This window comes from Pyxicephalus adspersus, chromosome 8, assembly GCF_032062135.1.
Source record: "Pyxicephalus adspersus chromosome 8, UCB_Pads_2.0, whole genome shotgun sequence".
Taxonomy (NCBI): Eukaryota; Metazoa; Chordata; class Amphibia; order Anura; family Pyxicephalidae; genus Pyxicephalus; species Pyxicephalus adspersus.
In genome coordinates this window covers 45,368,928-45,394,612 of record NC_092865.1, presented here as the reverse complement: position 1 = coordinate 45,394,612, position 25,685 = coordinate 45,368,928, and the positions used below count along the sequence as shown (strand labels likewise).

At 42.8% G+C, this 25,685-nt stretch overlaps 1 protein-coding gene across 4 annotated transcripts in view; it reads right to left on the bottom strand.

The window, feature by feature from the left end:
• Positions 1 to 499: 499 nt before the first annotated feature.
• The window catches only part of CACNA2D2 (calcium voltage-gated channel auxiliary subunit alpha2delta 2), a 129,297-nt gene continuing 104,111 nt past the window's right edge, over positions 500 to 25,685 (bottom strand). The window contains exons 20-39 of one of the 4 annotated variants that reach the window (XM_072420376.1): positions 25,387 to 25,458; positions 24,955 to 25,016; positions 23,186 to 23,262; positions 20,935 to 20,955; positions 14,856 to 14,916; positions 14,493 to 14,590; positions 13,205 to 13,295; positions 12,365 to 12,427; positions 12,171 to 12,274; positions 11,028 to 11,126; positions 10,740 to 10,834; positions 10,287 to 10,334; positions 8,661 to 8,732; positions 8,053 to 8,205; positions 7,874 to 7,926; positions 7,229 to 7,284; positions 6,604 to 6,727; positions 6,403 to 6,512; positions 4,616 to 4,698; positions 500 to 4,146 (exon numbers count right to left, since the gene is read on the bottom strand). In XM_072420376.1, coding sequence (XP_072276477.1) covers positions 4,018 to 4,146; positions 4,616 to 4,698; positions 6,403 to 6,512; positions 6,604 to 6,727; positions 7,229 to 7,284; positions 7,874 to 7,926; positions 8,053 to 8,205; positions 8,661 to 8,732; positions 10,287 to 10,334; positions 10,740 to 10,834; positions 11,028 to 11,126; positions 12,171 to 12,274; positions 12,365 to 12,427; positions 13,205 to 13,295; positions 14,493 to 14,590; positions 14,856 to 14,916; positions 20,935 to 20,955; positions 23,186 to 23,262; positions 24,955 to 25,016; positions 25,387 to 25,458 — 1,671 coding nt within the window. In that variant the 3' untranslated portion in view covers positions 500 to 4,017. Of the gene's footprint in view, positions 4,147 to 4,615; positions 4,699 to 6,402; positions 6,513 to 6,603; positions 6,728 to 7,228; positions 7,285 to 7,873; positions 7,927 to 8,052; positions 8,206 to 8,660; positions 8,733 to 10,286; positions 10,338 to 10,739; positions 10,835 to 11,027; positions 11,127 to 12,170; positions 12,275 to 12,364; positions 12,428 to 13,204; positions 13,296 to 14,492; positions 14,591 to 14,855; positions 14,917 to 20,934; positions 20,956 to 23,185; positions 23,263 to 24,954; positions 25,017 to 25,386; positions 25,459 to 25,685 lie in introns of all 4 variants that reach the window. The other 3 variants (XM_072420375.1, XM_072420379.1, XM_072420378.1) reach the window with 3 other exon arrangements.

Genomic DNA, 25,685 nt, shown 5'->3' with positions numbered 1-25,685 from the left:
AAATGCTACATAAAGCATGCTCAATTAATCAACTCTTTAGTGTCTACAAATGTATTTAAATAAAGCAACTTCCTGTTCCCAGAAACATTCCAGCATTATTTCATGTGAATTATCTTGTACAGTTCCAATATATGGGGTAGAAGAGGCAGTTACATCAGACCTGCACTCAAACATTATGTTTGGATGTAACACCCAGAATAATAGAAAATATGAAAAATTTTACGTGCAACAGCACAAGCTAGCTGGCCTAGGGGGGTTTAAAGTATAAATCCAGCCCTCATTGCACCCATTCACCCTGTGACTGGATACAAAGTGTTGCAGTCTGATCACTAGGGAGAGAAGAATGAGGACAGGTGTACAATGTGAAGTATTTGATCCTGGTTCTGTATCAGGCACCAGGTCCACTTTAAGGCCGGTGAGCAATGATGTATTTGCAGGTAGTAGCGTCCCCTTGTGTTCACAATGCAATTCAGAGCCGCAGTCAGGAAACAGACTGAGATGAAGTGAAAATATGCACATTATTTATTAACTGATTCTTTGTAATAAACCATTTGAAAATATTTTACAAGTAAATCACACACGCACAATATCTTACAAACTTTCTGTCACTTGTTGAACTTTTCTGTACAAATAAATAAGTAAATAAATAAACTTTTGCTCCAGTTAACGGAAAAAAGCCACTAACTTATGGAGAGAAATTTCAGCAGCGATGACCCTCGAGCCTCCAAGAGATATTTATATATATTTATATATATTTATACGTATTTATATCTTATTTCTGGTTTTTAAATCTTTTTTTTAGGTTTTTTAGTTTTTTTTTTTATTCCCCAGAATGGAGGATCTGACTAAAACGAGTGCGTACAGACGACTGCGCACACACAATCCCACCCCTTCGTAGCACAGTCACGTTCCCCAAACAAGGCCCAAAAAACACACACGCAAAAAGCTACGAGCAAAAATGACCATTAAAGGGGGCTTCTGATTCCCCGAAATCACCCACCCCCCAGCTCCAGCAGAGGGCACCCACTGGGGTGGGGTGACTTGGTGAAGCGGCTTTTTTGAGATATGAGGGGTGTCTGGAGCTCCGGTGGAGGGGGTGGAGATGGAAAGTGAATGAGACGTGACCTTCAGAATGATCCTGAAGGTGAACCAGCATAAGGCAGGAAGAGAGGATGACAATGCAACAAAATGCCTAATGGAGGGTTGGCAAAGTGTGGGCAAGAGGGCAATTGGGTTTGAGCTGCAGAAGGGAGAGTGGCCCTGGCTACATGTATATAGGGTATTATGGGAACAAAGATGTGAATGGGAGCTCTTAAGCTGTATCCTCCTCCATGTGAGGGTTTATATCAGCCAGTAACCTAATGGTGACGCCATTGTTGAGACATATTTGAAGCCTCCTTCTCTGGAGAAGGACCAAGCTTTACTTGATTTGAACTACCCCTGTAGTGGTATATAATAATAATCTATATGGCCAAAAGTATAAGATGGCATTCAGTTAAGGGACCTGGTAATCCTCCATCATACAAAGACATTGTAGAGAGTTGTGCTCTTTCAGCCTTGTGGTCACAGTTTGGTGAAGACCCTTTTCTGCTCCCCCCCAATGACTGTGCCCCACGGTACAAAGCTAGCTCCAAAAAAAAATGGAGTCACCAGTGTGGTGTGGAGGAACTCGAGTGTCCTGCACAGAGCCCTGACCTCAACCCTACCAAACACCTTTGGGATGAATTGGAATGGTGAGCCAGGTGTTCTCCTCCAGCATCAGTACCTGACATCACCAATTCCAACAGACTTCCTCCAAAATCTTGAGGAAAGTCAATGCAGAAAAGTGGAGGCTGTTATAGCCATAAGGGGGTCATCTTCATGGTACTGACCATGGTTTCACATTGTGATGGTCAGGTGTCCACCAACTCTTGGCCAGATGTTTTGATTACTTTTCAATTTTGGTGATGTGACTCGGTGATCATAAGTCAATAGGACTCCTGACATATCAGAACAGCCATCATTTGCCCTCTTGCCCATTCAATGTCAATCCCCTTTCTAAATGCAACACAAAGACAGATGTCCGAAAACTGGGTCATACTACTCTCCAAACATCTATAACTTTATCTACTGGGAGCGGCACAGTCAATCACCACATGAGCTCTGGAGGCGAGATTTACTCCTACTGATAAAAGCTGGGAAGGCTTTGGAGGGGCCCCTGGACTATTTGGTCCTACCAACAGTTGGGGACACATGCTTGATCTCCAGTTCCTCAACTGCTAGAGAGCCCGGGTCATGCTCACCTACAGAGATTGTTTTCTCCAGGAGTTAAAAGGATGAAACACAAAAAGGACAGGGATTGAGCAGCTTCTACCGCTACCTTAGGAGAGGCTTAAGTGGAGAAAAAAGCCGCGCACGCTTCCTTCCTTGGCAATCACCGTCCCCGTGTTGTGCTGACAGTTTAAAGTAAGTGAAATGTAGGATTTGTGCCTCGGTAGTTGGGACTACCGCCAGTCTGCTGTGCTTTTATAATGACACAATGGTCTCTGAGCCGCGAGGCATTGTAGCAGCTCTGTGCTGGGGGTTGCTGCTACACTGGCGGAGTGGGCAGATTGCATGAAACGTAGGCGGTCTTACGAGACGCAATTGTGCTAACACTTTTTTGGATATATTGTGCCCTTATTTTGTGGCGCTGGTGGTGGCTCAGATAGTCATGTGTTCCACAATCAGAGGAGCCATTTCTATTAAAGGACAACTCCACCCAACATGGATTTCAGGTTTGTGCTGTTGCTAAAAAATGTATTGAATAATATGCTGACTTCTACATTGTGTGCAGGGGTCACAACCATTACAAAGCCAATTGGTGTCACTGTCCCCCATTGGATTCTCCATTAGAAAGACTAAAGAAATAAATCTGGAAGTCAGATCTGAAAGAGAAGAATGTTCAATATGGGAGAAAGGGAGAAAAATTACTGGGGGAAATCTCCCCATTGTGGGAGGGGCAGAGACACAAACTACTGGGGGAAATCTCCCTATTGTGGGTAGGACATACATCTGGGGTTGAAATGTCGTTGGCTAATCAATTGGACATTAGTATCCATGATAAACTCAATTATTTGGATTTGGGTTGAGTTGTCCTTTAAAGGAAATGTAACATTGCACAGAAGTAAAGACATCCCACGCCTGTTTCTTTGGTACAATACTGTACGGTCTCAAGGTGTGACAGGGTTGTGCTTGAGGTTATGAAGCCTGAACAGAAAGAATAACACCAATTATCTAACACAGCTGCTTTTGGCACTCACATTGCAGCAGAAGTGCGATACCCCGGAGCCTCGCAAAGGATTCTGGGAAAAGCAATTCTGCAGCCAAAGGCATGATAACGATTCCAGTCCATGAAAGTGTGAAAAGGACGACCAACACAGACTTCTGGCATGAACAGCTTGGCAACCCATGGTGGGAACCCAGCGATCCTTACTTTTTGTTGTCACCGCCCCCTCCTTCAAGTGACTTTGGCCCCATGCGTTATCCAACGGGGAGATGGATTCCACTCGATATGACGATGATATGAAGAAGCCATGTTGATGGATGTACACAATGGGGTCACAATGGTATCTCTGACCTTCAGCGTATTACTGGAGCTGTACAGAAAGATGGCGGCCAAGGTCAGAACATCACAGTGACGTGGTGACATCAACTCAGAGACCACATGTGGAGACAGAAACAGGAAACCGACGAGACAGATGGAAAACAAGAGATCCTAGAAGTGGCCACGACAGACATGGCAGGAAGTTCTTGCCGACAAGTTAAGTGCTGCTACAAAGCTGTGAATTGCGGTTCTCCCGGTTGCCTTGAAATAAAAATTTCCTGATGTCACTAAAAGGTCTCCTTGTTGTCACAGTAAGATCGTCCATAACAAGTGGTGGTTGTCGTGGTAACTCAGCCCAAAATGCGCTGGAGTGGCTCTCGCCTGGTTGTCATGGTAACCACGTCACTAATAAAGAAGTAGCCTCAGGAAGGAGGGAGGGAGCGGGGATGGGTTTAGAGCCCCCTACTGGCAGTGGACAACGTTGAGCCGGAAACCAGAAACAGGAGAAGTGACTGTAGAAAGAGCAGCAAAAGCCAAGACGGTCGGAACATGGAGCCTCTCCCGCAGTCTGACGTGTCCTCCTGAGAAGAAAAGAAAGACAATTAGGAGTCCCACAGGGACCAAGCTAAATTACGGGTATGGAATTCAATATATAATAAGGAGACTGATCTCAGACTTGTACAAGGTTCTACTATAAGTCCCAGAGGCCCTGGGACCACATTCTACCTCTGGTTGCCCCCCAAAGTGGTATTTTTACTATAGGGGAACCCTTGAAATAATTTTCACGTCTTCAGGGAACCCCTTCCATATTAATTATATTCACAGATCACAGTATATTAGTGTGGTGGTCAGTGGGAAGAATTCCTCTTACATTACTGACCAGTGGGAAGAATGTCACCCTTACAGATAGCCAAACAGATCATTGGTGTCACCTAAATTGACCTGAGAGGCACAAACTGCTCATTGCTCAACGAACCCCTAGCGTTCTTTGAATTACTTGTGTAGGTTTTAATGGAAGTTTAGGCCAATGGTAACCCAACGCTCCCTTACCATCTGGTTGTAGTCAAAGCAGACGTGAGGACCTTTCCGATATCGTGGCATCTGCACCAACTCGCACTGCTCTGGACCCTCCGCTGTGGAAAGACATTAAGGCACAACAAGAGTATATGGAAGAATGTGAACAAAATGGGCCAAGCTTCATTGTCAGCCATGGAGTGGTCTACAGAGAGCTTTGACCTCAACCTTATTGGCATAGAATATTTTACTAACTAGTATTTATATAGTGCCAACATATTAGGCAGCGCTGTACAAAGTCCATAATCATGTCACTAGCTGTCCCTTAAAGGGGCTTACAATATCTATACCATAGTCATATGTCTTTACTACAGTCTATGGTCAAGATGGGGGCACGCCAAAAAAGCTAACTGCATAATTTTGGGATGAAACCAGAGTGTCAATGCAAACATAGGGAGAACATACAAACTCCCTGCAGAAAGTGGCCTGGCCAGGATTCGAACCTGGGACTCCGCACTGCTGGAATCAGAACACCAATTGTAACCTAGCTCTTTTTAATATCTAAATCAGTTTAGACCACAAATGGTCACAGAATCCCACAGACATCTTCCAAAATTTTGTGGAGTCATCTCAGCGGATTGGATGTTTTACCCACAAGAAAAAAAAAAAAAACTTGCCGATCTCACTGCGCATCCGTGAGATCGTCTTTTTGTCCCCCTTTTGATGAAAGAGATGCTCTGGCATGCGCAGAAGGAGCACCCAAGAGCCTCCCGGGATGTGTGACGTAGGTATCCCAGGAGGCTTTGTGCTCCCATTCATTCTTGATCGCCGTTGATTGAGAATTAGGGGGCGGTGCTGCACCTAAAAAAACAACAAACACACAGAATTTTTACTTAACATCAGAGGGTTGTCTACCCTTTTATGTAAAGCGAAAATTCCGAGTTTAGGTACGCTTTAAGTCTTGAAATCTGAAAATGACTTTCTGTGAAGGTTATAAAGTGTAGAACTTTTTTAATATCCCTATGGCCCCTTTTGAGCTTCAGGCAGTCACCCCATTTGCTCTTATATTAATACATCATTGATCCCCTCCTGGAGGATCTGATCGCACTATGGCTATATACACACATCGAATGACTCTCGAATGATACGAACGGTTAGGTTTATCAGGTGAGAATCTGACATTTGTACAGCGGTCATCTGACAGATCAATGAACAACCAATGGTGAAAATCACTTTATAGTTCAATGGGGAAGAGCACAGCGGGGTGCTGCTCGCTCATCTTCTCCCTCCCCTCTCCATAGAACAGAATCACACTGTGTGTACAGCACTCATTTATTCATCTGTCACATTTTTGTCTCTGTAAACGATCCCTAAAGATCATTTCCATCAACAATTAAATAAACGTGTGTACACTGCTCAACTCTGACTTTATAAGTGAAGAGAAGATGTTATAAACAAATAGGAAAGCACAGGAGCACAGCAGGGGTTCACATGTTTGCTCGGGTTTGTGTTAGGCTTTATCATTGGGGACAATATTCTCCCCAGAAATTTAGTTCATCTGGGAGGGAAGAAGCTACAGAAGGGTGGCAGCCCCTTTATTGTCACCCAACTTTTCATTAACGACCCAAAAACAGCCGGGTGTATTCTAAAAAGTGCCAGGTGGTGCGCCCAGCTAAAAGGGGATGGGAAGAACACTGATGCACATTTTATAAGGAGGACTTGCACAGTGACCACACACTGCAGCTTTTAATTCTACGGCAACATCTTTTCCCTGCACTGCTAATCATTCTCTTCTCAAATCAACCGAGTGAACCAAAGGATACAACGAGTTTCCGCCTGATCCAGCTTCATGATGTCACACTGGCTGCACATCAGCTTCTCCGCCACTACAAACAGCAGGTTGGTGTTGGACAGTCGCTGGGCGTGGAAATACCTTTCCGAAAGATAGAAAAAGACAGGAGGGTTAGCAGAGCTGTATGAATACCTTTCATAGATTGTACATGGCTCAGTTCAAGGTGACCCACCGAGAGCAGGGACCGCAGTCAATGACCGCCGAGTACGTAGAGTTGATGTTGCTGAAATAATACTGAGTCTGCTTCATGATACAGCTGGCCTCCCGTGGCTCCACCCCCTCCGCCATGATGTCATCTGTGAAAGAATAAATAAAAATTGTTCACTATGATGACATCGCAAAAGACACTTGGGCAATCAAATTACTTTTCTCCTTCACATGCAGAAAGGGATCAAAAGGGAAATAGCAATTAGTCCATATATTAAAAAAAGGTTGTATGAGGTACTCCACCTTTAACTGGATATTAATATCTGCAAAATAAAATGCTGCGGATTGTTGATCCAGGGAGATAGCAGATAATGAAAAAGAAGATCTGACGCCTACATTGTGCTTTACTACTATACATAGCACCAAGGGCCATCTGCAGAGCTTATACAAGAGGTCAACATACAAACTCCATGTGGCTATAGTACATGGCATGGAAAGGACCCCATTACAATAATGTTACATAGACACAGAATAAAGCTGAGTTTCTGCCTGGATGTCTTGGAATTACTTTACATCGTTGGCATTGATAAGCAAATTTAAAAAAGGGCAGAAATACAAATAGGTTTAAGAAACGGACAGAAGCCACTTACCTGCCTGCATCCACGTGCTGTACGTCAGGCTGTAGATGAGAGACTGGAATACGGACCTGGGGGAAGGTGACATATAATAGGAAATTTGGGTTATACACCTGACAAAAGAATAAGCAGCATTTCTAGGAGCTCAGTTTATAAATCATTACCCTGTCAATTCATCTAAAATGTACTGAGAAGTGTTTGAATCTCTTGTTTCGGTTTCTATTAAAACAATGACTGGTTCTGCCATGTAGTGGCCAAAGTGTCAAAATGCACGGTTGTCACAATAAGAAAATGCTATCTGAATAAAGGAAAATTATGAGCGAATTTAGAGTGAATTGACAGGGGAATAATTTATAAATACCCACAGATGTCATTGAATAGCTCAGGGAATTCAGCTAAATGGCCCCTTTATTTAGTTCTGCTATCCCTGCACTTAATTCGCAGGTCTGTACACTTGCTGTCCCCGAATTTACTCTAAGAGATTAAAGCAGTGAATAACCAATTCTCTGGTGGTGAATCTACCAGGGGCTTGTGTTTCAATGGCACTGATCGAATCTCCATCAAAGACTGTTTTGGTGAATGTCAACTGCTTTATAAGTGAATTCATAACCCTAAATTTTCCTTCACTGAGCTGCATATGGAAACAGTAATACAACTCACCAAGCAGCTGCCGATGATAACCAGGCCAGGTTCAAGATGTCAGCAATCGTTGGCTAAGAGAGAAGAAGAAACAATCAATAAAAGTGATATTGGGATACAAAGTAGCAAGACACAGAAATATATTCAACTAGGCACTTATATGGGATGACAACATGGCTCAGTAAAAAAAATGCACTCACCACAAAAATCCCCCGGGGGGCGGCACCTTTGTTGCTCTCAGTTTTGGGAGCGCACAGTGACTGGTAGTCGTAGGATTCTTTCCTGGTGAAGAATGAGCTGTTGTACAGAGCAGACATAAGATTTGGATCCACCTCGCTGAAGAACTTCCCCACCTGGTGAAAAGATTGGAAGTGTTGTAATCTTTATAATAGTCCTGTAAGGGGGGGGGAGGGGTTGAGATGCTTTCATGATCATTCAGAAGGAATTAACAGATGCATTTGACCTACAGTTGACCTCCCTCTGACCTGCTTCAAATGGGTCTTGCAAGGCTAACAAATGCTCATTGGAGCAGGTCCTATAATGGCAGCTGTGTGATATGATGCGACCACAGTGCTTAGCTCAGTGTATATTGTATCAGTTGTTACTGCAAAGACTTTCCACCACTGGCTCCATTTCCTCCTGTGCTGCATTGCAGCTGTGCTGATCTTTAGGCTCGCGGTATGTTTTAGTTACATTTTAGCAGAGTATAATGTATGTTTAGCTGCAGCTGGACCAGCACAGCGCAAGGCATATGTGGGAGTACAGCCCTAAGATGTAAGGAACCTGAGAACAATTAGAAAGCACTGACCTGGGCCCAGTGATCCTGCTGGTTGGACATGACTAGGAATCCACCATCATCGATCAGGACGCACAGCAGATCCTGCAAAGAAGAAAGGCATGAAAGATCTATAGATCTAAATACACTGAAATGGAAGGTGGAGAAACTGTCTCCGGTCTGAGTGAGTGGAATGCATTTTGAAATTATCCAAATTATGCACAATTTTCTGCTGCAAAGGCCAATACATAAGCTAAGTGTGCAGAAATGATCAATTCTCAAGAATCCAATATGTGTGATTAGTCAATTATAATCAGATTCAGCCCAATAACAATTACAAATCAATCAAAGGAAACAAAGCAATTGGCCCACTCATCAGTTGCATCAACTACCAGGATCTGACCAATTGTGGAACTGACGCTGGAAATACAATTTATAGAAAGACTGAGTGGAAAATGGAATCAAGGAATCCTTCCAATCACTCCAAATGCATTAGTTAATGTTTGATTATTTGCCCTGTGAATGGCGGGCTTCTGGTCGATGTCACATATCAATATATTATCAATTTGTATTATCTGCTTGTCACGGAATAGGGAAGGGTATAGAGGCAAACTCTTCTCTTATAGTTTTGGTTTTAAGCCAGCTCTTATAAATCATCAATTTATATTTATAAGAAAGGATAGATACAGAGAGGGCTTTTTAGGCTTGCGATTTAAGTTGAGTTTACTAAGATAAAGACTATATATAAAGAAATACATAATATTTGAACATTCTCAAGAACAATAACAGTTGTAAGATGGATGATGATAATTACATTGTTTTGATCTCTTAATTTGTGATAAAAATAGTATTGAAGTCTCCGATCCCTACAAAATTTGCCGATAGGCTTCTTTAGGGGATTGTTTAGAGACACTTAATAAATCGATAATCACTCGATCCTGTTCGAGATAGTGGTACGTAGAGGTGTGCTCTCTACTTTTTATATCTAGTTGAATATCCAGGAAATATTTTGGACATTAGGTTTGGTAATTCCCACTCATCTTTGTGGAGATAAGAAAATGTTTCTAGTTTGGTAATTCCTTTCTGTAGTGCAGTAGCATGTTTCTGTCTACTAGGCAGCAGTAAAACTTTTGACAGAATGTGTGAGTATCAGCCTTTTGCAGCCCCTTTACAACAGCATGAGGAGTCATGGACTTGATTTATTAAAGCTCTCCAAGGCTAGAGAGGATACACTTCCATCAGTGGGTGATTCAGCAAACCTAAAATAGACTTGGTCCAGGATTAAAAACATTCGCTAACAAATAGCAAATGACTTTGAAGAAATCCATACCTGGTTTTCTGGATCCCCCAGCTTCACTGATGAAAGTGTATCCTCTCCAGCCTTTGAGGATTTTAAGAAATCAGGCCCAATCTGTGCTGACAAGAAGCATTCTAACAGGGTGAGTGAGAGATAAACTCATCACTACGCTGTTTCTATTTCACTGTCCATTCACAGAGTGAGGGTGGGTCCATATCAGAGAACAGAGGAGGTTAATTAACTCAAAAGATCTTGAAGTGATAGATCTGGTTGGGAGTGTTGCGATGTCTGCCATTTATTCACAAGATGTCATCGATGTAATAGTATGATGTCATACACAGAGACCAATAGAATGCACTGACCTCGTTGTTGATGTCACAGTCCATCTCACAGCTGGCCGAGGGACTGCACTGCTGTGGGGAACAAAAGAAGTTGAAAGGTTGACAAGAGAGGTAAACTGAACCTGAGAAGAATTGCAAAGCCAATAGATCATAATGGTTGGAACAGTAAATGTACATAGGGTCCCAGGAGAAGCCCCCCCTGGGGTGCTGGGCTGGGAGTGTTTTAATGCCACTTCACCCGTATGCCACACTTTGCAGGATTGGGCTGTCACACTGACAGCTCGGCCTCACAGAATACACTGGGACAGAACAGCTTCCCCGATGTGACAAGCGCAGCTCCACTATCATGTGACAGCCACCCAGCTCTGGGGATCAGCAAGCACAAACATAACAGCACCGCTCCGATGATTACACGAAGAGAGACGCTCCACCAGTTTATTTCTTATTTGTAGAACATAGGAAATATTTGCTGACCTTTCTTGGTCCTTGAGGATTGGACTCAGATTGATTACTGGCCAGTACTTTGAACTTTTCCACCCAAGCTTCCAGGTCCAACTTCACTCCCACAACTAGAAGAGAACAAAGAGTCTCAGCCCAACCCATGAACAAAAAACCATGAACACATGGGTAGTGCAAAGAAAACCTGAAACTGACCCACCGTGTAGAGAAAGTTAGGAATTAATAATGAAAAATTTTAATAAATAAAGAAGACCAGAGAGTAAGACTGGACGCCCCTCTACTAATTTAGAATTTCTGACTCACCAGCTGGTTTGAGTCTGCGACCATCAATTTCCAGGTCTACGGCTGTGCTGACCAGAATTCCCACCGTGTTATTCTCCAAATCTGATGGACGATAGCCAGCTAGAATACGACACAGGAATACATTTTCAGATACCGAGATCTGGAGTCCTACACTGCTCACATCACTCCCCCTGGGTTCTCATATGTCACCCCTACAATTTGCCCCACTGGCTGTCCTCAGATTCCACCTTGATTCTGCTCACATTCCAATAAAATTCTATTATTCCACCTCATTACTGCTCTTATACCCCTATTATTTCCATAATCTACCCCTATACAGCTAAAAAACATGTCCACTAAGGTCCTACAATTCCATACCCTGCCATATTTCACCCCTGCTATCTACCCCCCTGCTGTCCCCAGATTTCACCTCTATTCTGCTGACACTCCCTTAAGATTCTATTATCCCACCTCATTACTGCTCTTGCACCCCTAATAACACACACAGCTCACAGCCTGCCCCTTATTATCCTCATGTTCTACCTCTATACTGCTTAAAAATCTCTCCACTGAGGTCTAAATATTTTTTAACCTAAATAAATATTTCACCCCTACAATGCCTACACCTGCCCCTTGATATCCTCATATTCCACCCCTACACAGCTCACATCCCTCGTGATGAGGCCATCAAACTCCACCTCTAGACCTCTCACCTTGAACCACCCACCGCCCTTTCCCAGGGTCTACATATTTTTTCTTCTATTGCCTGTACTTGTCCCAGAACCTGGGGTCCTTTATTCCAACCCACACTCTGCTCATACTCTGCCCTCTGGGGTCCACATATTCCACCTCTCCATTCCTCACATTCTGATCCCGCATCCCCAGGCTCTTTGTATTTTATAATGATAACCATTACATTCTATCCCCAGGAACTGTAACAATACAACAACCCACAGCTCCCACCCCACCCCACCCCACCCTCTGAGGGGTAGAAGGGTCACACTCAACCACAATTCACATGATTTATTATTAGTATTTTACACCTGGCAACCCTTAAACTTTGTTCTCTGTATCTCCAACATTCTCATTGCCCCTTAAGTTTACCCCAGTGTCCTTTACATTTTGCCCTCCCCCATGAATCTTGGCACTGCCACCCTGACTCACGTTCTCTGTATGGTGCCCGGAAGATGTAGCCCTTGTTGTCCAGACTTCTTCGGTAGAAGGTGGCATTGTGAGGCTCCATGTCCTCCAACCAGTCATCAGCCGCTCTAGATAACCACAGAAAAGTTCATTGATAGGTTGTCTTTATTATCGGAGCTGGATGATAAATATGTCAGATGGCAAATATCAGAACTCACTTGTTGGGGAAGACGCGGGTAATGCCACCATCCGTTGCTGCAAACACCGCCAGGAGCCCATAACTGCCAGGAGGGCAGAGAAAGGACAAGGATATAAGAGATACATGAAGGGTGATCTGACTAATCAGAAGCTGGGAATCTATACAGATACATTGTCACAACTTTAATGAATCCCTAAATTAGTCATCCATTGGCTGTTGTGTTAGTTTGTGTGCAGGTCTTTGATTCTGAGCTATTCCTGCATGAAATGCTTTAAAGAGAACCTGTATTCCGATATCTTGTCTATCAATTTACTAGGAATTGGAGGGGAGGGGAGCTTTAGGTCTCTAATTCTCTTATGGGGCAACAGCTACATGAATAAATTTATCCCTCAGACACTGGCACAATTTACAAACCACTTTCACCAGACTTGAAGGGTCGCTCCAACAGCACAGAGACGGCATCCCACCATCCCTCAACTTTAACTGTAATATTAGTGTTGGTTGGATTGATCCTTTTAAAGGTAAACTCCAACCAGCATATGAACCACAACCTCCTAACACTTCAGGCTATCTGTAATATATTGAAATATATTTTAAAATGGACTAAAGTAAATAATTAATCATTATGGAGGAGCCTCTGTCATCTAATTACAATGAATCAGCAGAATTTTGTTTGGAAATTTGTTTTTGATGGACAGATTTTGTGGCCGGTTTGGGGTTTATATTGCTAATAATACGCTTTGGAAAAAAATCAGGATCCTCCTCAACATCAATGACTTTGAACACTGAAGATGGACTGTGATGCGGATTTGTCCTTCATGGATGGGAACGGTGCAGTAAATAAAGTCAGTTTGCTCACGTGAGAAGATCTTTGTCCTTCCAAACGCGGTCAGCTAAATCCCGTGTGATTCCTGTGTCCAGGATGAGGTTGTGTAGCAGGAAACTGTCACCTGGAAAATGGGACAATCGAGGTCATTATACACATATCAGAAAGTGATAAGCCATGCCCACTTATCACACCTGGTGGTGAAGACTCCTCCTACACCTTCATTTGTTACATTTTGTATAATTTGTATCCCTTTGACTTATTTCCAAGAGATTGAAATACTGATGCCAGCAGAGAAAAAGAAGAGCTGATACATTTATAATTGTCCTGTATTCTCAGCGATCCATCATCCAGGATCCTGTCCAGGCTCATTGGCCTTTTCTTTGCCCCTTCTTCATTATTTTCTCTTCTATTGGCTATTTTCTTTATTTTACTGGTTGGGCGATACTCATAAAGTCCTGTATTGTGGTCACATTATCTACCTTGTGCTGATATTTGTGTGATCTGCACCAACAATATTGGGGAAATTTGGTTACTTTATTGTTGGTGGTGCACCAGAGTAATGCCACCTTTAGCCAGGACTGCAAGAATCAGTGGCAAAGTATCAGCCATCTATCATTACCGCCATTAAGGTGGAATTTTCCATGGGTTAAGGGACATTTAGGTTCATGATTTCATTTAAAATAAGTTAAGTAAGTGAATTCTGACCCCACCAGTTGCAGAGCTGCACTGCTCTGTTCAGCCACCAGCATCAAGGAAATGATCCATTGCTGGAGCTTACACAGGGCATCAGACTCTGCAGACCACCCCCATGTGACATCGATGGGAGCCAGAGGGCCCAATCATCAAACAGCAGCATTGTCATGTGGGAGGAGCAGGGAGTCACAGGATACCCTCACCAGAAGTACCGGGGTCGGTATTCAAGGGACATTTTGCATAGTCAGAGCCCAGTGTTATAAAGGGATTAGGATAAAGGAAGGAATAGGATTGAGTATTAGGATAAATGTTAGGGGTTCAATTAGGGTTGGGTGATAGGGTTGGGCACGTCGGGTAGGTTTTAGTGTCAGCGGTAGGTTAAGTAGTAAGTTTATGGCTAAGGATAAAGGTTCAGTGTTCAGAATAGGGGATATCTGAATTTGCTAAGGTATAGGAGGCAGACATAGGGGGAATGGGATGTTGAAAATCCTGCACAGAAATATTTGGTTCCAGGGGCCATTAATAATGCTCTGATAATATTCTCTTCCTTGCACTAAAGTGCTGACATCAACATAAATAATAAATTACCCCCCATTATTAGTGCTCATCACCCCAAGGTACTCACACTGCTTGGAGTCTGGAGTCACCTTCTCCATCAACGTAATGAAGTTCAGAAGGAATTCTGTGTTGTTTTCAGACTGTTCGAGCTCTCTACAATACTGCCTGCGGGGGACAAAAGGGCCGGGGAAGAGGACGAGGGGGAATTAGACAGGGGATAAGGATCATCATGACCATTCGGAAGATGCAGAATAAAGGAAGAAGAAGACCCATTGGGGATGTGTACAGAGAGGATGAGGATATGGAGACAGGAAGGAGGAGAAGGTGGGGACACCATATAGAAGAGGAGAGGATGAACATGATGAAGAAGATGATGGGACGGGAGCATTGAGACCATGAAGCACACAGAGCGCTGGCTTTGTTACAATACCTCGGAGCAATGAACACCCGACCCTCAGACTCAAACGTGTTGGGCATCAAAGACTCAAAATCTGTAACAGAGAAGAAGAATTATCCAGCAAGTGAGGCAGCAAAGAGCCCCAAGTACATCCACAGAGGGGGGACAGACCCCTTGTGGGGTAACAGAGGAGCCGGCAGCTCCTGGGTGGGTGGTCATGTGCCAGTCTGCAGGATGGACAGGGGAGTGCCCTCTACAGGGTGGCTGTGTGGCTGGGATGTGGCCCAGGGGCAGTGAGTGCAGGAGAGATGAGCCCTTTGTGTGACCCTCCATGTGTAATGTAACCAGGTTCTGCAGTGTCATTTGCAAGAGGATAACCAGGTCAATTCACGTAGTTACACTACTTCCAATAAAAAGAATACATTTTATGATGATGTATCAATGAATACAGAGCTGAGTTTATTTGCATCTTTTATATGTGCCTGTAAGAGGATGGGAAGATGTCCACTGATCTGTATGGGGCCTATTAGAGCAATGACCTGCTTTCAGCAGGCTTTCCTGTGCTGTACCTTACCATACGCTCACCTGTATTTCACCAAATAAGCCAAATGAACTAAAATTGTAACAGAACAAATGACAACATTCATCTTTGCCATAAACACAGCCATAGGCAAATGCTTACCTCCTGACCACTGTGAACAACAAGTCTCAGCAAGCCCTGCCAGTCTTACAGTCTGTGTTGGGTTGGTGATTTTCTGCATTTTAAAAATTACCCTTTGACCAATTCACATATTTGAAGGAATATTTAAAAGTTTTCAGAAAATTAGAGATATAAAACTTTCAGCCAAGCAAAACTGTTCAATTCATTGCTGGGACAGCGCCACCCAGTGTTCTATATATACATTACATATGGTGACATTAAACTAGATGGTACACATTATAAATAGAACGTTATAAATAGGGTGGAGGATTTTTTCCTCATTTTCTGTTCCATTAACCATAATCAGACATCTCCTTTCAGATGTCACCTGTACAGAAAGAATGGGGGATCTCCCAAATGGGGACCAGGCAACCAAAAAACCTGAAGGAGGTTCTCACCCCTCATCTCTCAATCCAATATGAATGTCCTAAAAATATAAACCACTAAGAAAACATGTTTTGCTACAGTTTAGCTTGAATTATACAATGCCAAAAATAAAACGAATCAGCTGACATTTCTGATTTCCCATCGCCTATAAGTGAGATGATTTATGGCTTTTCTTTGCCATTTTTCATTTTCTCCTATTTCACATTCTTGTGGTTTTTATGTGAATTACAATGTGCTAAAAAAGTGTTTGTTTTGCACTTTTATAGGTACTTTAGTAATTTTCAGATTGTAACTAGAACAACTTAATCAGCATTTTCAGTGTCTGAACTTTGTGTAATCAGACACGTAAAGTGTGAATCCACCAGTATCAGAGATGTGAAATGTAGGTCACCAGAATATAACATGGGAGCCATTTCATTGTGTGTAGAATGATACCAAAACCCAGATAATGGGACTGGCTCGGGGTTCTGTGTGCAGCGCTTCAGTATATGTCAAAGCTAAATAAATGTATAATGATAGTATGTGACTGTGGGGGGACATTAGAGTGTCAGCTCCTCTGTACAGGGACTGATGGCACTAGCGCAGTGTTCTCTGTACAGCACTATGGTATATGTCGGAGCTAAATAAATGTATAATAATAGTGTGTGACTGTGGGGGGACATTAGAGTGTCAGGTCCTCTGTACAGAGACTGATGGGACTGGCCCAGTGTTCTACGTACAGCACTGCAGTATATGTCAGAGCTATAAAAACATATAATAATAGTGACTGTGGGGGGACATTAGAGAGTCAGCTCCTCTGTACAGAGACTGATAGGACTGGCCCAGAGTTCTCTGTACAGCACTGCAGTATATGTCAGAGCTATATAAATGTATAATAACATTTTCAGCTGAGATTTGCATAAACTGTGATGTATTTTGATGTAACAATGACCCTCTTTTAGCAGAGCATTGTACCTGGGGTTGGGGTTGGTCTGGGTTTTCCAGTCTCAATGTCTACAAATTGTCGTGTTTGGCTGTTGTCAGGACGTAGTTCTGGCAGAAGCTGGAGAGGAGTTCAGGCTGAATTACAGTTTATGGTAATTATATAGATAGATGGAGGAGGTTCTTTCACCTGGAGCTTCGATTTAATCATCCATCTGCTCGAAGGGTCGATCAGTGTTAAGTGATGTAGAATCGTGTATTAAATGATAAAAGAAGATTTCCTCCAAGAATACAAAAATCACTCATAGATGAAAGCAAACCCAAAGACCTTTTCATATCATATTATATTTATATGATGATATTCTCGTATTTTCTAAATTTTCTTGGATGAATCTTTTTTTCAGGATGTGGAAATGTCTAAATTTCACTATAAACAGTTTTTTTTAAGCAAATCAGATTTGTGGTTGCGGCATTTCTTTATTGTAAGAAGTAACAAACTTCCATAAGACAGGCTGACATGTGCCAATGCCTTCCAATTAGCAGAAGAGTTGTCAGGCTGCCATGAGAGCTTTTAAAGTTGGTTGTTTGGCTTCCTATCTGATAGACCTGATACAGAGGTCATCTGAATGAAAGCTCATAGCAGGCTGACAACTCTGCAGATAATTGCTGGGCAATTATCTTAGTGCTGTCAGCCTGCTACAGGAAGTGTTCATAGAATTTCCAGGTGAGAAACTCTACAACAAATGACCAAAACTAATTTGCCTGATACTGAAAAGAAGGTTTGGGGGCAGTTTAGTGTTTGTGTTGTGGTGCATTACAATGATGCATAGTTTATCAATTTTTTACTCTCTGCAACTATGTGATCAAAGCTTTAGGGGTATCTGGTGAGATCACGTGACTGCTGAAGACATGAAATGTGTTGCAGGTTTTATCTTGTAATACCAATGATCACTTGTTCAGTTTCCCTTTTATGTTATTATGTTTTATTTCTCCCCTCTCCTGGACACCCCATACATGTGGATAACTTACCTCCAGGGCTCTGGGTGGCTATTTTCAGCAGTGTGTGCTGTGTGGTGTTGTTTGCCTGCAGGAGGAGGTAGGTGGCCATGTCTGATATCTATGTTGTATGTGGTGTTCACATGCAAAATGTGTGGAGAAAAACTCAGCTGCACCATTCTGGGGGTTACAGGACAATCTGAGCTCAGGCACCTTGGAAGCCACACCGGGGGACCCAGGAAAGACAATCCAAACTCGCGCCACCCACCCAGACAGGAGGCACAGTGCATTGTGGGGGACTGGAAGGGCGTAAAAAAAGGTCAAGGTGACTTCCTAAATCTTAGTAAGGCTCAAGACATGTGAATATATATATACATATATATGTAATCAGAAACTGGAGACAATTTAAGCTAATTGACTTTTTGCAAAAAGGGGCCCCATAAATTTACCACCCACAATGCACTGGGGTGCTCAGCTGTGGGGTGGGATGGGGACCGCGACTGGTTCAACTGTAATCTTCTGATCAGAGGTGGAGGTAGGGGACGGACAAGCGATGGTAGGAAGGGAAGGAGAGGAAAGGAAACAGGACACTATCATTCTATTATCAGCATTGCCATTACGGGCTCACTGAAGGTCAAACAGAAGCTGCAGGGGTCAGTCCTGGCCTGGACAATCATACCATCACCTCACTGACTGAACAGCAACCACCCCTCCATCTACCCCAAGATCAATTCTCTATAAGCCCCCATATTGTCTGGACTGACTCAGAACTGCCCCCTAGCAGCTTGTGTATGAAAGAGAGGTTGGGAAAGGAGTGAAGAGGTAAACGGAAAGGGAACAATACATCATCAGTAGCTAATACCCATTCATGATAACTAGATGAAGGCCACAACTCCATCGCAAGTGGCCGTACAGGAAGGAGAGGCAGCAAGGCAAATGAGGGGTGAGGTGGAGAGAGAGAGGCACCCGGCAGAGGAGGGTAAAAAGACAAGTGTGGGGGGAAAGGGAAACACAGGTGGAAACTGGAAACACAAAAGGTGAGGAGTCTCAGGAGGGAAAAGGATGAGGGTGAGGACATCAACACAAAATAGGAAGGGAGTCTCAGAAAGAGATAAAAAGAAGGAGGGCAGGAGACCAACAAGGAACAAGTAGGGGGTCTCTCGAATTACGGGAAGATAATACAGAGGGAGTAAGGAGGGCAACACAAAAAGGGTATGGAGTCTGAGGAAGAGATAATAAAGAAATCAACTCCAAAAAGGTGAATCAGGAGGAGACAACAGGAGAGGATAAAGAGATCAACAAATAAAAGTAGGAATTAGGAGAGGACAATAATAAGATCTACACGGGTGGGATTTGGGTAAAAGGAAAATATTTAGAAATTCAATATACAAGGAAATGGAACTTCAAATATTAGGTGGATGAAAACACTATGAACTTGAAGTAAGAGTCAGAACCTTGAAAAACAAACAATAGAATCAATCTGGGACTAAACGTCAAATTGTAAATTTAGACATGGGAGGGGGGTGAAAGGTTCACATGAGATTACAGGAGAGAGAATGGAAGATGAAGAAATTAAAAGAACATTAAAATAAAACTGTAAGGGAACTTATAAACTGCGGATGACAGGGACAAATATTGTATAATGATAAAGAAATTCAGAACATAATCAGGAAAGATGTTAAGGAGGTAAATGATCATAATGGTTTAAGAGAAGGAAAGATATTTGTGTTTTACTATAGGAATGGTAAGAAGGCCCAAGTATTGGGAGGAGACAATCAGCAGAAAAAACAATGGACATTTTGCAGTTAAGACAGAAAAACTTAGGATAAGAAACATCTGAGAATCTTAACAGAAAGAGAATGAGGTCTTCAATATGAGGACACTTAAAGGAAAAGAAAGGAACAAGAAACACAAAGGTTCTTGGAGTATCCATTGTATAAAAAGGATGCTCTTTTTCATTGGGTTAGGATACTATATCAATAATCTGGAACAAAAAAGAAGAAGGGAAGGAAGAAGGAAGAGATACTTAGGAAGAAAGAAAAAACGTAGGAATGAAGAAAGAGAAAACAAGAACCAGAACACAATGATGGGAATGTTGAAAACAAAGAGAAGGAGTCCAAGGGGAACATTAAGTCAGAGGACTTTGGAGATTCATGATTAGGTTATACAGCTGGAAAATAATATACTAGAAAAGATTTGAGGGACTAGGAGACTTAAAAAGTCAAAAACTAAGGGGAAAGAGAAAGGAGATACAGGAGGGTATCAAGAGGAACTAAGAATGGAGAGGATAGGGCACATTGAGAAGGTGCAAAACACAGCTAAGAACCTTGAACACATTGGGAATAAGGAACATAAGTAGGAGGAAAATAATGGAGCACTTTGGGGTTTTAGCACACACAAGTTGGTAATTTGGAACACAGAAGGGTATAGAGAAGATTATAGCTGAGAACATTGAAAGGTTTGGTGGGTTGCACACATTGAAGGGTATCTGGAACAGAAACAGGAAAAAGATTTTGGGCACTGGAAAGAAAACAATATAAAAAAAAGGGAGAAAATGAGAAAGTGGAAAAAAAAAAAACATTTCACACAAAGTTGGGAGGTGACAGGAAGGAAGACGACAGACAAAGACTTTGTCTTTATACAGGATAGGGGACGAAGGAACACAGAGGAGGGTACCACAATACTTGTCTGATTTAACCCCTTAATTACCATTGTAGCGCAGGGCGTACAAACCAGCCATTGTCATGTACACACGCACACTTAAGATATAAATATATATATATATATTTGGTTGATATATATATACACCGCTTCTGGTGGCTCCTCTGGAGACCGTCTTTCATTGAGGGGATCAGAGAAGGCAGGAACAGGGAAGGGAAGGAGAGTGAAAGACATGAAAGGGTCCCACTTTATCCCACATGGTCATAACACAGGAGGAAGGGATGGGAGTCCTCCTAGGAGGTGACAGAGGGGTACAGACAGGAGGAGGAGTGACAGGATCTGAGGTGGTAGTAGGCATTACGGGCAGGGAGACGGGCGGGTGGGCAGGCAGGCGGGTGGTGGTGGGTAGTGAGGGGGCAGGAAGATCTATTGCTGGATTATACTTGCCCTTAGTTTTCTTGTTTGGATCTGTGAAAATCCACCAGAGAGCCAGAAAAACAACACAAAGAAAAAGAACACAAAAGAAAAAGGAGGAACGGGTGGAAAGGAGGAGCCATTACAAACAATATTTTATTCAAGAGCGGATTGAATAAAAATATTGTATTTCATAATTGTACTGAAAACCAAAAACTGAATAGAAAATAAATCTTGCAAGAAACACCATGAAACATAAGCAGCAAACGAGAAATGGTGAAAAAAGAAAGAGAGAGAGAGAGAGAGAAAAAAAGAACAGAAAGATAAGGAGAGAAGAGAGAGAGAGAGAGAGACAGAGAGAGAGAGAGAGAGAGAGAGAGAGAGAAGAGAAAGAAGAGAGAGAGAGAGAGAAAAAGAACAGAAAGATAAGGAGAGAAGAGAGAGAGAGACAGAGAGAGAGAGAGAGAGAAAAGAGAAAGAAGAGAGAGGGAGAGAGAAAAAGAAGAGAAAGAGAAGGAGAGAAAAGAGAGAGAGAGAGAGAGGGAGAGAGAGGGGAGGGGGGGAGACAAGGATAGGGGCAAAGATAAAGAAGAAACACAGGAAGAAAAGGAGTGAGGAGAGAGAGCCAGGAATAAAGAGTGATACAAAGGAGCAAGAGGGTGATAATATAAGAGATACATAGGAGAAAGTAAAAGAGAGTGAGATACATACAGAGAGGGAAGAAGAAAATGTAAAGGTAGGAAGAAGGGAAGCATTAAGAAGGAAGAGTCAGGAAGAGAAAATAAGTAGGAAAAGTAAAGAAACAGCAAAGGAGAGGTGGTGGAAGGAAGCAGGAACAGAGAAGAGGATGCAAAAGAGGCCAGGCAGGTGGTAGGAACAGGTAAGAAGTAGGAAAAAAAGGCTGGGAGAAGAAAAAGGCAGGAATAGGTAAGGGACATGAAAAAGAATATTGGGAAGAAGTAGAAAGTGGAAGGAGGCAGAAACAGAGAATAGGAAACAAGAGGGAACAGGAAGAGAGATAAAGCAGGAAGAAAGAGGAAAAGGGAGAGGGAACTAATAGCAATGTGGAGATGAGGTTGGGAGTAGGAAGTGAAAGAAAGGCAGAGAAGTTGGTATGAAGGAAAAGGCTGGTGGAGAGAAAAAACATAAATAATAAAGAGACAGAAGAGAGAAGAAACAGAAATGGGGGGAAGATAGAGACAGGGAAAAAGCTGAGAAATGGAAGAGGCAGAAAGAGAGAGATGAGTGGAAGAATAAAAGGGAGGAAGAGAACAGTAAAAGAAAAGGAGAAGGAGTAGGAAAATGGAACTGGCAAGAAGCAAGAAGAGTCAAAAGGAAGGCAAAATGGTAAGAAGAAAGAAGTAGCAGAAATAAAGGAAAGGCAGGAAAAGAAAAGGTGTAGGGTGATGCAGGAAGAGAGAAGAGGTAAGAAGAAAAGAAAAGCGAGAACAGGGAAGGGGCGGAAAGAGAGAACAGGCAGGAAGAAGGAAAGGCAAGAAAAGAGAGGAAGCAGCCAGAGGGATAAATCCAAAATAAGAAAAGGTAGAAAAGGGAGAGGAGGAGGAAAGAGGCAGAAAGTAAGGAAAATGGAGGAAGCAACCAAAGATAAGAAGTAGGAAGTATGCAGAGGCAAAAATAGGTAAAAGATGAAAGAAGGGAGGCGGCTGAAAAACAGACAAAGGAAAGGCAAAAAGTAGGAATAGGTGGGAACAGAGAAGAAATAGAAAGGAAAAAAGACAACAAGAAGAGATATGGGTAGGCAGAAAAGGAGAAGAGAATAGAGGCAGAAATAGAGAAGAAGCAGGAAGAGGGTAACAGCATTTGGAAGGTAGAGTCAGGATGACAGGTGAGGAAAGAAGAGGAAAAGGCAAGAAAATAGCATAAAAAAAGTAGAGGGAGAAGACAGAGAAGAAGAGAAGGAAGCAAGAAGAAAGACAGAGCAGGAATATTGCAGAGTAGATAAGACTACAGAGTATGCAGAAAGAAAGTCAGAAAGACAGCAGAAGAAAGAGACAGAAGCAGCATCTGATCCAGAGATTAATCTGAATGAATCAAACTGAAAGACACTCATCATGATTCCGATGAAAGGAGAAGTCACATGCACACCTCCCAGGCAGCTAATGTCTGCCAGGCTCTGCATGCTGCGCCAACTTCTGCCCTCACCCCAGACATATCCCTCCCCTCTAAACAATGACAAACCTGGGGGATGGCAGGGGCAGGCATGAGCCAAGGGGAACAGGAAAAGGGGGCTAATCAGGGGACACACAAGCCAAAGGGAACTTACACTGCACCTGGAGGATCTGATCACTGAGATTAGCACGCAGGTAGTAGGAGCTGTACAGAGGTAAAACCAGACCCAGGCTGCCGGGAACAGAAAGAGCCAGAAGAGATTGCAGGAGAAAAAAAGGGAGACAGAGAATATGGAGGGAGGGAGTGGAAGGAAAGAAGGAAGGAGGAAAGGAACGAAAAAGAGAAGGAAGTGAGGGAGGAAGCAAGAAAGGAAATAAGGAAAATGTGAAGTGAGGAAAGGCCAGGAATAGTTGGGGGGAAGAGTAAGGATAAGAAAGAGAAGGGATGGACAGAGAATGATAATGAGGGTTGTACAGGAAAGGATGAGAATGATGGGTGATTTGGAAAAGGAACAAAAGGAGAAGGGAAAATACCATTACTATCTGTTCACAGCTCAGCAGCCATCTACTGTACACATGCATATACATAGCTCACACTGCACCTCCCAAGCATTAAAGAGACCCTGTCAGATTGTACTTCATAATTGGTTTTTCTAATCATTATCATCATATATAAAAAATTCAATTCTTTCTCCTTTCTTTGACTCGACAGACAAAGAATTTACATCTCTGTATATAACTCACATCGAGCATGGCTCGTGTGACAGGCCTGTGGGAATTTGACTTTCTATGATGGTGACAGGGCCCCTTTAAAACACAGGGTACAAGTGTGAAATGGTCACATTTAATTATTATTAATCACAATCAATAATGAAAATGTTAATGATGGAGCTACAATTTCTAACTGCTAAATCCTGAAATTAAAATCTGGCATGTATAAACGCTTGCTTTGTGTCACTGACTTCTCCAATTGGACTCAACAGGTTAAAAATCTGCAGCTTTCATTAAAATAATCTCTGCTGATCCCGCCAGAATGGTCATTGCTTAGGTACTTCCTGCTATAAGGTGACAATACTCGGTCTCTTAATTGTCCCCCTTTGTTGTCACCTGATCACATTCCCTATAAGCGGCCCTGTGAACACACAAGCATGATCCACTGTCTCGTGTAGCTCCAATTCTGCATTCTGTAAACCCATAAAGAATCTAGATAAATGTGCTTCCAAAAAACAATCCTGACTGATCGTCAGAAATTGTAATTTCTCAAAGTGATCCAGCCTGGCAGATTCATTCAGGTGATTATCATTCATTGCCAGGTGGGTGAAAAGATGTCACCAGACAGTAAATAGTCTGTTATAGAAATACACATGCACTGCCAGCAGTCAGATGACATATCTGCGATGTCCTTATCATCACATCAGATTTGCAGAGATCGTGAATGTGTGCATTGTATGTATGGAATCGTAATTGTGACATCATTCCATGAGCACGCTTGTTAAAAATGTCTTTTATCTAACATCTGTACACAGCTTCACCTATCGATTCAATTAGTTGACACGAATGGACACAGTGGCAAAATCTGCTTCTCCTCAGTGCTGCCCCTTGTGGTTGGTAAGTAACATTTACCCATTTTCTCAATTTATCAGAAAAATGGGTGACTCTTGGGTGAACGTTGAGACAATCCTGGATGAAAGCTATACATAAACCCTTTTTATTGTTGTCAGTACATATGCTCAATTAATCCTGAAGGTGGCAGTAAATCATCAGACCTTTCAGACAGCAGAGGATCATGGGAATTCCACTGCTTGCTGGCATGCATACAGCACACATCGTCAAATTGGATTGACCCTCTCCCAGCACTATTCTCTGCATTCCCCCAGGACTGTGAATCATTTCACGCGATACGTGCGGGGTGCGTCTGCCTTACCTGTAATTTGTACTGTGAATTGGTGCGTATGTGTATGTCCGGTCAGCTTCGTCAATGTATCTCTGGAAGAGAAGATATTTAAAAATAGAATTGTATCTTGATAAGTGGATAACATTAAGCGTTCATTCCATCTACGTATTGGACGCGGTGGGCGTGGTTTACTCGTATCACATGACACTTATTCACACTACACACACATTATTTTTTTCCTATTTGGTATTTTAGTTCTTGAGGATTGCATAGTGTGTGGAGGGCAGATACCAGATCTCGTCTGCTGAAGACCAACAGACAGTCTCAGGGCTCTGACAGCCCCCTTTGTGATGCCCAACAAGGGTCACAGTTTGGGCCCCGTCCACCCCCAGACCCAGGGGCACTGTCCACCCCACAGACCAATCAAAGCTGTGCCTGTCTCTCCATAGAGCTCAGCTATACCTCATCCAATGACTTCACCAGGGTTCGGATAAGCTGATGTCCCTCCATCCCGTCAATCATCTTCCGGCGGATCTGATAAAAGGAAAAAGGATTATGAGAAGGAATAATCAGCACTATGGAGACCTCTGACTATGAGGCAATATGAGATTGTGTGGTTTAGTACCGAAGTACCGAAGAGATCTCAGGACACCATCAATGCCGACTGCTACCGGGTTTCCCCTTTAACAAGATCTCAAAGAATTCAGTTGTGGGTGGACGGTAATAAGCTGAATGGATGGTACAATTTTACCCAGCTTTAC